This window comes from Miniopterus schreibersii, assembly GCF_964146895.1.
Source record: "Miniopterus schreibersii genome assembly, chromosome: 15".
Lineage (NCBI taxonomy): Eukaryota > Metazoa > Chordata > Mammalia > Chiroptera > Miniopteridae > Miniopterus > Miniopterus schreibersii.
The window spans coordinates 48,449,719-48,461,402 of record NC_138115.1 but is presented as its reverse complement, the minus strand read 5'-3'; the positions used below and the strand labels follow the sequence as shown (position 1 = coordinate 48,461,402).

The 11,684-nt window shown below is 56.4% G+C and overlaps 1 protein-coding gene across 3 annotated transcripts in view; it reads right to left on the bottom strand.

Moving 5' to 3' along the window:
• Positions 1-283: 283 nt before the first annotated feature.
• The window catches only part of LARS2 (leucyl-tRNA synthetase 2, mitochondrial), an 84,344-nt gene continuing 72,943 nt past the window's right edge, over positions 284-11,684 (bottom strand). For all 3 annotated transcript variants that reach the window (XM_081159189.1, XM_081159190.1, XM_081159191.1), the window contains 4 exons: positions 10,657-10,734; positions 10,245-10,356; positions 5,924-6,051; positions 284-1,588 (listed from right to left, as the gene is read on the bottom strand). In XM_081159189.1, the coding sequence (XP_081015315.1) occupies positions 1,409-1,588; positions 5,924-6,051; positions 10,245-10,356; positions 10,657-10,734 (498 nt within the window). In that variant the 3' untranslated portion in view covers positions 284-1,408. The remainder of the gene's footprint in view (positions 1,589-5,923; positions 6,052-10,244; positions 10,357-10,656; positions 10,735-11,684) is intronic.

The window sequence follows — 11,684 nt, the reverse complement described above, 5'->3', positions numbered from 1 at the left end:
AGCTTGTGAGGTTCCCTGACGCCCCTGCAGACCTTGGTTCAACTCGATTGGGATTTCTGGGCATGGGGAGCAGGCACGGTATTCAGTCTGAGCCGAGTCTGAGCAGCGGGACTTAATGGCTGCTGCTAATGGGCCCGCCTGTCCCCCGCGCATCTCACTTTATAGCTCCCCCGTGGAGTTAGGCGCACAGCCAACACTCCGGATGGTGCCGGCATACCCCAATCTGCTCCGGATTAACCCCCGGGGCGGGAATATGGCGGCTACTCCAGGATCACACAGATGTCCCGAAGTCATACATGACAAACATTTTATTGCATTAAGAAAGTCATCTGTTAACGGCTGGACTGCAGGAAGACCCCACCTGAGGCTGTTCAGAAAAACGGCAGCAGAGAACAACGTGGATTTTCGGCATCACAAAGCGGCTGGAGTCCCCTCCCTTTCCCCGCTGAATCCATCAGCGGCTTGGGCCAGTTCTGGGGAGAGCACCGAGCTGCTGACTTCACGTAAAACCAGGGTTATCCTAGCATGTCAACGACACAGGTCCATTCCTGGCCCCCTCCCCAGCAGCCAGCCTGCGGTGGCTGGAATGCAGGAGGCAGCGCCGGTGGCACCCGCCCCCTCCCCTGCGGTGAGCTCCCTGTCCCAGGGCGGGCTCTGGCCGTTTCGGTGGCGCATCGCCATCTGGGGCCCAGATGAGCAGACTCCTGCTGGGCTGCGGTGGGCTCGGAGATTGGTTCCATCTGGGACTGGAAGCGGCTGGTTCCGCCTCACTACACAGCAGATTCTCTACCCCAGGGAGCGGTTGCCAAGGGCGGCGCTCACTCAGGGTGGGAAGTGGCGCTTCGCCCCAGAGCAGGCCCAGAGGCGCATCCGGCAGGGCTGGGAGGATGCCACCTGCACGCACAGCGAGGGGCACAGGGAGGGCACTGCTGCCTTTTGGTTCGGAGCAACGTCTGAGGACCCCAGTGTCCACTCCACAAACTGGGTGTTTGGACATGACCCAAATGACTCCCATCTGGCCTGAGGGAGAGGAGCCCACCCACCACGACGCCAGGCTCTGTTACCCGTTCAAACTGACTGTCCTCGCTGCTCTCCTGGGCCTCCTGTGGTTGCTCAGTTTACCCTCAGGTTCCTGGGGTGCACCTGCTCACCCAGCAGTGTCTCTGGCGGCTTCACACGGGACGGGACGGCTTCCTCCACCATGTGATGGGGGCCGAGGGAAGCAGGCTGCCCTCCTCCCCCTCGCTCGTGTTTCTCCTCTGTCTGCCTTCACCCCGGCACCGGGCCACACCACCAGGCACACGCTGACGCCCATCTGTCGGAGCACGAAGGTGAACGCTCAGAACACGAGTCTGTTCCCCGCCCGTTGCCCCGGGCCTGGGTGGAGAGAGGTCCCTGGGAGGCCCGGTCACTCCTGCACCAGGAAGTTGATGAGGGCCGTCCTGGGGGACAGGAAGGCTTTCTTGATGCTTCGCCCCTGCAGGAGTCGGGCACCCAGTTCGCTCTGAAGAACAAGCTCATGGACCTTGTCCTGGTCCTGGGCCACCTGCTGGGGCACAGGGACTTTGCCGCAGGCCTTGTTGTTGATCTGAGGAGGGGAAAAGCCAGAGACAAACAGTCCTGAGTGGCGGGCAGCCCGGTACCCAAACCCACTTCCTGCAAAGGGCCCCTGGTGTCTGCTTGGGGAAGGAAAGCTGGGGGGAAAGGGGGAGAAGCCAGCACCTGGCTGCTCAGGAGGGCAAAGTGCAATGTGAGAGAGAGAGAGAGAGAGAGAGAGAGAGAGAGACCCCCCTGAGAGCGCCTGCCCCTGGCGTGAGCGCCTCCCTGTTTCCCTGAGCGCGGCCCCATCACAGCCTTGGTGGAAATTATGCCCCAAATCCTCCGCGTGGGATCATGGGCGGCCTAGGCTGTGTCCAGGGGGAGGGGATAACTGTGTCACTGGGGATCAAGTCTAGGTTCAGATGGGCTACAGGGGGTGTCGGCTACAGGGGGTGTCACCGAGGATTTCGCCTGGGTCTCGAGGACTCATGTGGACCGCAGTGAACCTCCCTTTCTGGTGACTGGCTCCAGAAGGGGGAGCTCAGGTGAGGACTGGAAACCAGACCCGCCTCACGTGAACAACTCCTCTTGCTTAAAACGGACAAGTACAGTTCCTGACGTCGCCGATTTTCAGTTCAGTAAGGACAAACTTCACCCAAATATGAACTGACATCGCCGCCGAGGAAGCGAGCCCCTGGCCAGGCAGCGCTGAGCAGCAGCCTCCGCATGCTCGACCCCAGGGCTCCCGCGAGCCCTGAGATTTTCATTGGAAACCAGTCCCCGCCTTATGGAAAGTCAGCAGGAATAGTTCCTCAAGTTTCAACCAGAGCACATTACCAAGTGCCTTAACCACCTCTTCATTTCTCCAGACGCCGTAGAACTGACCGGCATTTGTACTGGTTGCGTTAGCCTCAATCACTGGGCGGGACACAATCAAACGTGTCCTGAAATATCCTGAAATACTCTGTTCCGAATAAATATCCTCTGTATTCTGAAGCTGTGAGGCCAGGACTCGCTGTTTGAAGGGCTGTGGTCACTTCCCCTTCCGCTTCTAAGTTATTAGAAGCTGCCATCTTTCAAGGCCACATGCTTGACTGAGACCTCGGAAGAGACCTTTCCCCCCGTCACACAGAAGCCAGGTCCCTTGTGAAGTCCCGGGAACCCCAAACATGGGATTCGCAGAACGTGCCCTTGATAATGAATCCTCGTACCGGACTTCCTGTCTCTGTTCTTACTTTTTCTAGGAAAGAGAAGCCCAGGGTAAGGTCTCCTCTGTCCAACCCCCATGATGTGGGGTCCTGGCGGGGAGAGAGCACATCTCTTACGAGGGGCAGGCTCAGGGTGACTCTCGGCCCTTGGTTTTCTCTCCTTTAAGGGTGAATTCTCTGGATGGATGAGTGGAGGAAGTGAGATCACCTGCATAAAGCAACCAGCTCCCTGTCTTACTTCCCCTGCCTTTGTCAAGATTCCCAGCCAAAGCCTAGCCAGTCTGGCTCAGCGGTTAGAGCGTCGGCCCGTGGACTGAAGGGTCCTGGTGTTGATTCCGGCCAAGGGCACGCACCTCGGTTGCAGGCTCCATCCCTGGCCCTGGTAGGCACACGAGTAGGAGGCAACCAATCGATGTCTCTCTCCCTCTTCCCTCACTGTCTGAAAAGCAATGGGAAAAATATCCTTGTGTGAAGATTAAAAAAAAGTGATTCCCAGCCAGGATGGAAGGAGTGAGCCTTGGGACGTCCACTCCGATGCGCGGCCCCAGGACAACGACCCTGCTTGACTCTAGACCCAGTGGGCGGCGGTGCTTCCCCGGAGCCTGGGGCAGGTCCTGAGCCCTCGCTGGGGGGCCTGTCCAATGGAGCGGAGTCATTCTTGTCCACAGCTGGGGCCTGGGACCTCAGGATGTGCTGTGGGTACCCGGGGGCTGCCCCGGCCGCTGCCCCGGCCACCGCTCACAGTTTCTGGCACGCTGGGACTCCCGAGTACTGTATCCAGGGCAGTCCCTTTGGGGTGAGTGGGCCTCAATCATGCTGCCCCCTCCTGGGCACGAGGTACCAATTAAACAAACAGAAGTCTGGCCGGGGCTTGGCCTTCAGGGGCCCAAAGGGGAAGAAGCACTTTCAAACCTCACAGCGGCTGTTAGACTGCAGAGAAGTTCCCAGTCCGCACCTGGAGGCCCTCCACCCTGCCGCCCCCACGTCATTACTCAGCCTTGGTCCAGGGCCTCGCCCTGGTTCTCTTGGACTTTCCCCTGCCCCTCATCACCTCGTAGAGAGGAAGGGAGCCCTGCAAAGGCTGAGGACAAGGCCCCTGGGCCGCAGCTCTCCCTCAGTGCCTCGCGTTTCCTCGGTGGCCTGCTCATCCTCACCGCAACCACTCCGCCCCATTTTACAGATGGGGAAGCTGAGGCACATGGCGTCAAGTCACCTGCCTAAGGCCCCACCCTGCAGTGGCTCCTCCCCATTCCCAGCTCAGACCCTCCACCAGCCCCCAGTCCTCTCCAGTGCTGCCCTGCTGTGGCCCTGCCCCAGCCCCAGGGCTCACAGTCCCAGTGTCACCGGGGGCTCCCCTCTAGATGTGGTTCCTTCTTCAAGGCCAAGGTCCTGGGGCCCCTTCCCCAGGATGCCTTTTCCACCAAGCTGGCTCTGTGCTCGCCCCCACTGTCTGAGAAAGCTGAGGCCTAGAGAAATCAAGTATTTTACAAAACTGAAACTTACACGGGGATGGTCAGACTTCCAAGCCCTTACATCTTTAACCTCGAGGCTTCATAACCCTGTGTGTATGTGACAACTCGTGTGCCCCCAGCCTGTCCCTGCTGGGCCTAAGCTCCGTGAAGACCAGGCAGTGCCTCTGGGCTCCCTGTCCCTCGGATTTGGCACAGCCTGTGTCACGGGCACAAGGAACATGGGCACAGCTGAACCAAATCACACTGCACCAAACACAGACCTATACAGAGGGGCTGCCGCACGGCCCGGTGCCCCGACCCGGACCTTCTCAAGCTGCTGTGCTTGCAGGGAGTCCCACACACACTTCACATTGGGGGGTTTCATTTCAATGATAATCCAAAATTATTTTACCAATGCTCAAAACTAGATTTCTTTTCTGTAGTGATAACTTAAAATAGAGACGTTTTCAGACTAAAACTTCCGCCTCTCAAGTCTGCATTACTCAATGCGCTGAGGACAAGGTACCTGTTTCTTATAAACATCACTGAAGTTGAAGAAATCGTCCATCCGTGCCTCAGGCTGTTTTTGGTTTTGAGGATTTTTGGAAGAAGCCGATCAGGGCAGCCCCATCTCTTCCCCTCTGTGGGGGAGGCAGGGTGGGGCAGCTGGGAACTAATCGGCAGGGCCTGTGGGGAATGTTCCCAAACCTCTACCTGCGCTGGGCCCAGCGTGCGCACAGATGCCGGAGGACAGGGGCCCGGCAGGTGGAGCCTCCGTGGGGCTATGCTCTCCACCCCGGGGCGGGTCTGCTCGTGGCACTTTTGCTCACAATTTGCAATAATTTTATTTACTTTTCTCTTTCCTTTTTCTTTCTCCCTGTCTCTCCCACTAGGTTTTCGGCTCCCGGTGGGTAGGAATCCTTCTGCTGGTGTGACTTTGTATCCTCAGCACCTAGCCCTGTGCCCGCAGTAGTGAGGGTAACTCGGTAATTACTGATGAAGAAACAATAAACCTGAGCAAGGTGCCTAACTTCCTGGGCCTGTTTCCTCAACTGAAAAAAAAAAAGGCAGGGTAACGGCTGCCTTGTAGGGTGATGAGAGTGAAATTACATTTGGATGTAAATTATCTGCCAGGCCCCAGGAGTAGTTCAGAGACGGGCTAGGAGGTCCACCCCTTGTCCACTTGCCTCTTGAGCCACATCAGCGTATCTATGAGACATTCCTTATAAGGGATCTCACAGTAAGCAAATTAAATATATAAAAATTACATAAAGAATGAACCATCAGAGAGCTATTTGCCCTATAAAAGGGTTAAACAATATACTATTCTATGTATTTAAAATGATCCAATATACCAAAAAGAGAGAGAGAGACAGGGAGAAAGAGAGAGATTTTATGTAGCTTTCCTGCAATAGTTTCCAGAGTGGCGCCCTGCATGGCCGACCTCACCACCACCTCCCCCCGTAAGAAGCCAGAGCAGCTGCAGGAAGCTTAGCGAGGTAGGAACACGGATGGAAAGAAAGATAATTATCCTATAGTTCAGGCAGCTTTATTTTTCCTACATTCCAACCCCTCGAGGGCATGAGGGTTCTCTGCTCACCACCTGGCAAAGGAGACAGGCTGAGGGCTGGGTGGGCCAGGGAGGCGACAGAAGCTCTTAGACCGACAGGACAGGACCTGCCTGGGTAGGCTCGCCCCGAGCTGGGGGCTGCGGGAGTCACTCACCAGGACGGCCATCTGCACCACGTCAGGCTGCTGCAGGGACTGGGGGTCCACGGCCGGCCATGGCTGGAGCAGCACGTCGGCGTCCCAGGCGTAGTGGTCGCAGAGCTTCCTGGGCACCAGTGCCAGGCCTGCAAGGTCAAGGCCAGAGGGTCACTGAGCGCCATGGCTTTTCCGAGCCTGCCAGGTGCTCCTCACTTTCTCCGCCTGGCTTATCACCCAGGTTACAGGGAGCTTTTTTCTCAAACAGTCCCAGAGCTGTGAAGATGGATGGACACCCTATTCTGGAGTCCAGGCTGCTGGTCTGACCTGGTCCCTGAGGTTCTGTTGGGGGAGGGACACCTTTGTGCTCTGAGAGCGGATCCCCAAATCCCGAGCTGTGTTCACTTCCTCTCTGGCCCATGACTACCTGTGGTCCGAAGGCCCCTGCCGGTCCTTTCACTCAGGGGAGCCAGCACACCCAGAAGAGCAGGGTGCTCCCCTCCACCTTCTCGGGAAGCTCTCAACCTTCCTGCTAAAATTCTTCCAGGGAGGCGGTCCCGCCAATTATCGAATTGGAAAGAGCCATCCTTGCTCAGGGTGGGTCACACGCAGAAGCAGAGGAACGAGCCCCCTTGAGTCTTGCTTCCCAGAGTGTTCACGCTGCACCCCCAAAGCTGAGGCGGCCGTGCTCAGGCCGCTCCTTGCCCAGCACCCATGAGGCAACACGGAGCCAGCTGTCAGTGCTCGGGACGTCACCCAGGGGTGCCCACAAAGGAAGTTCTGATTTAAAGCCTCACAGATCCTGTGAGCACAGGAGGTGCCCCCAAATGTGTAAGACATACAGGCAGCAGGAAAACAGACCCCTGGGCATTATTTAAAAACATACATAGTCGATTTTCCAAACCCAATTTTATTCAACAAGTTCCCTCCCTATGGGTCTGTGGCTTTTCTTTGACATTATATTACCCTAGAGATGGTTTCAGGGGTCCTCACGACGAAGCTGTTCAACATGCCCGTCTGCGGCGAGGTGAAAACTTGGGCCCAGTGTCAATCAGCACACACACTGCTCCTTTCGCTGAGAAAGTCTCACTACCAAAAGCTACGGCCGTCCTGTCCCCCTGTGTGCTTAGTGACCCCCGACGTGCCTTCTGAGCACAGGCTCCCTATCTTGCTGCAGACGGACAGACGCCCAGCCACCGGCCACTCAGCGGCCCTGCTGTCATCCTGCAGACCTGGTCCTGATTCTCGCGTTGGTATCGCAGATTCGCTTTGTCGTTTCCCCACCTGGCGCTCTTGCAACCCCATGCCGCTGAGTCGATCTGAGGGAAGCGATGGCCCCTAAGGGTCTGGGGATCGAGGGGGATACAGGACGGGTTCCTGGGCCCCAATGGCCCCTGGGCGTTGGGGCTCCGAGCTCACCAGGTGTGCCTCGGGGCAGAAGCTGGAAGGAGCTCCCGGGTTCCTCAGAAGGGATCCTATTGACACTCACTTCTAAGCAGAAGGCAGAAGTCACAGAGGGAGAGGATTGTGTCTTTATTTTAGCAGGCTGGCCCAGGATGGCGGGTCCCGTGACCCAGCCGTGCCGGGAAGGACTCCAAAACCTCCACGCGGCTTTGCACAGGATGCCTGGCAGATGGAAGGGCCTTGGACACAAAGGTTCTGGGCAAAAGCTGTTACAAATTCCACTTTAAAAAAAAACCGAGGAAGCCTGACCTTCCTGGAGCAATCAGGATGCGTATTTATAGCGAGTGGCCTGGGCCCTGCCCGAGTTTCCATATAGATGGGAGGGGGCCATCCTGCCAGCGAGGAACAGAAACTCACACAGGGTTCTACATGGTGTTTCTGCCTCCTGCTCTTTTAAGGGAAGTAGATCCCTAACGTTTGTATGGCAAATACTGTGGTTTTTTTACGTGACATGTCAGGTCACGAGCCAGCCTTCCGGAAGCATGTGCAGAAAGTCTGAGCACAGGCTGGGGAGTGGCAAGGCCCTGGCACACAAGGCCACCAGAAGAGCCAGCCGAGCCCATGCCCCAGGCCTTCCCATCCCCTCCCATGGGAGAGTTGTTGTCACTGACCCGAGAGCTGGTGAGGTCACTGTGCCACCCAGAAGTGAGTGCTGAGGGGTCAGGCTTCTGTGGATGCCAGGCTTCCCCGGTGGTCAACTTCAGGCCTGTCCTCATACACACAAGGGAGGGCTCGGGGACGTTTTGGCATCTGACCTCAGTGTGCCTCATCCAGCCCTCACAATTCCAAGGAAATGGACAGGAAGTGAGGCCCCTTCAGCCTTTGCCCCCAGAAGCCCCCCCTCCCCCTTCTCCTGGTAATAAACCCAGCTTGTTAAAACAGGTGTGTTCCAGTGGCCTGTGGCTGGAGACACCAGAACTGCGGGCCCATCAAGTTTCAGCCGGGACCCTCAATGCCTTGGACGGAGACCCTCAACTCAGAAAAGTGGCCACACCTGAGCCCTGGCACCTCTGCCTGCTTGAGGTGCTGCCACCCTTGGCTGGGACGAAGCGCATGTGAACCTGGGCTCCAGGATCTGGGTGGAGACTCTCAGTGTTGTGTGCATTCTGTTTCCTTAGGAGCAGGTCCCTCTTGGGGTGCTGGGTTTTCTGACCAGAGCTCACTGTTCTTGGGGAAACCGCTTCCTAGCATCTCACACCTGCCCATCTGGTCTTGTCGGCGCCTGCCTGGGTGGTATCTTGAATGCTGCCTGCTCCTGCCTTTCCTTGCCGCCTTTGCCTTCACTCTTTGGACCTGTTCAGCCTCATGAAGTCGCTGCAATTACCTCCTCAACTCCCTTTCCTTCTCATCACCACCTCAGTGCCCCTTAAAATTGGAGCCTCTGGTCCAGGGCCCGCAGAATCCATCAAAGAATCGCACGCCGCACAGCGACGGTCTCGCCATTTTGAGCCGCTCAGGACGGTACCAACCTCACCACTTCCTTCTTGTGGTTCTGTCTTCTCAGCTCACTTTAGTCTTTGAAAGACTCAGTGACGTGCTTCTGCACAGTGTGTGGCCAAGAGTACTTATTTCAGGAACCGATGCTCTCTCTCTGGGAGACATCTCGTGGCTTCTGGCCAACACGCTCGGGAAGGGCTGCTGGGGGGTTGCTACACCCCAGAGGCCCCCAGATAAACGCATGATATCAGCACAGATTGTAGGCGGCCCGTCTCCTACAGGTTCCTGTAAAACGCCCCAGAAGTCACAGGAGACCACTGAATACAAGGTTTGGGGACCCGGGCCCAGCACAGCCACCTGCACAGCACCTTGTAGCTTCACTTCCGTTTCCCCCCGGGGCCACTGCTGGGCTACCATGCCGTCCCCCCCAGCCCACACCTGCCAGGATCGGAGACTCAGGGGCGCTGCGGAGAGACTCGCCCACACGCCCGCCTGCCCCAGCTTTGCTAAGCCAGCTGCGACTCCGTCGGGCAAAATGCTTTAAAGGCAAATAAGTTCTATTCTTTTTCTTCTAACAGAGAAAGAGACCGTAACCTCATACCATCTAAAGAAGTAGTTCCACATTAAAATCAGAAAAAAGGAGATGAGAGAAGGAAAAGAATGAAGAGTTAAAGAAGGTGGCGTAAGGTGGAGACTGTTCAAGTTATTTCTCAGAAGGAGATGCAGATATTGCAGCGACGGCCTTTTAGAACTACCAGCGGGCCCTGTAACATCCTCGAGAGGCTGCCCCAAGGTGGAAAAGCACACTGAAGTCCTGCCTTCGGCTGTCACCTGAGAGCAGGTCTTACGGTGAGGACACGGCCCCCACCTGCCTGTGCAGCAGAGACACCCAAGAGCAGGCTAAAACCCAGATTCTCCAGTCCATCCCGGAGCTCCAGGATCCAGAGCCTCAAGGCGGTGGGTGGGGCAGAGCGTCCACACTGAACCCACCTGAGCCTCAGGGGGCCAGACCAGCTTCAGTGCCCTGTTTGGGGATTGCGGTTGGGTGGAGGGGCCTGAATCACAGCCTTAGTGAGTGACTTCTAGATCTGCAATGATTTCCAGGGGCCCTTTCCTCCACCTATAAAGTGGGACTAAACACGAGTTTCCATCCTAAAGACATGACGTGGGGCACAATGTGTGGGTACCGGGAGGCTGGGTGATGGGAAAGAATGCTCTGCGGTGACGCCAGTATTCACCTGGTTCCACAGCAGGGAGGTGTCTCTCCCTTTGGTGGGGGGGCCACAAAAGCACCACTATTCAGAGTACAAGACAAGAACAGATGCCAAGCACTGGACCCCACGGCTGAGGACACCTGAGCCCTGAATCGTGCTCCACAAGAGGCTCGAGCATGGTCTGGGGAGTAGTAACTGGTCAAGCAAGGACCCGCCCGGCCACCTACCTGCCCAGAGCTCGGAGGTGATGTGGGGGGCCATGGGAGCGGTCATCACTATCAGGGCGCACAGAGCATCCTCGAACTCGGGGCTGTGGAGCACAACTCTCTGCGAGGCTTGCTGCAGAACAGAAAACAATAGTGTAAGAGCACCGAGGCACCAGAACCGGCGCGGGGAAGCACGGCCGCGGGCGTGCCTGGTCAGGACCAGATAACCTTCAAGGACCTTCCGGCTCTAAAACCAGGTTGTGACTATGGAAACGATGCTTTAAGATAACAGAGCCACTCCGAGAAGGTGACAGTGGTACCGCTCCCTGTCCCCGACCTGACCCCTTGCCGGCCACCTCCCCATGTGGCAGGAATGGCAGGAGGCCCCATCTCTCCTCTGCTACCAGCAAACGAGGGCAGACAGGCCGCTTACCAAGAGGACATTGCTGAGTCCCATCAGGTGCGAGATGGCAGAATTCAGGGAGAAGTCCTCTGTGAAATGGGCGGTCACCTGTGGGCAAAGTGGAATTACTTACCTTCATCAAAACTCCTCTGAGCTTTCCACAGAGAAACACTGAGTAATCCAAACTGTGAAACTAAATGAACGCAATCATCGCTATTTACAAACGTTTTCACCGGCTTGGCTAATCCCCATGTTTCATCAGCCCAAACTTTTAACATCATGTCAAGGTTCCTACTCTTTCCCCACAGCTGGGACGCTGCTGGTTCTCACAGTAAGTCCACGGAACAGGGGCAGGACGCACTGACGAGCAAACCTCACAAGGGTAGCCTGGCTGGTGTGGCTCAGTGGTTGAGTGCTGACCCAGGAACCAAGAGGTCACCGGTTCGATTCCCGGTCAGGGCACATGCCCGGGTGGTAGGCTCGACCCCCAGTCGGGGGCGTGCAGGAGGCAGCCGATCAGTGACTCTCTCATCACTGATGTTTCTCTCTCCCTCTCCCTTCCTCTCTCTAAAATCAATAAAGATATATTTAAAAAAAAAAAAAGATCCCTAGTGTTTGGGACAAGATTAGTCTTACACTTTTAAACACGGAGTAGACATTAGAACACTAATACAGCGTGTCAGCTTTTTCCTGTTTGTGCGCTTTTCGGTTTTGACCACGGGCAAGGACATAGGAAAATAATACATCTTTAAGATGTCAAGAGTTCCCAACTTGCCAAAATAACCCAATTCTACGATCTGACAGAACAGAAGGACGTGCCAGATCCCAAGAGAAAGTATGTGGTATGAAAACAATCGCTCAGGATCACTCGGACCGCTGAACTCAATTACGTGCACTCTGTTCTCCACGCCGGAGGACAGAGGGTGAGAATAAAGCTGAAGAAGTGTCCCTGAGCGAGACCATGCTGGACCCAGGGCCACTCAGGTTGCACAATCCAGAGAGGACAACCGTTTCCTTCAATGTCATCAGTTACCAGGGTCCGGAGAAGAGACCTTGGC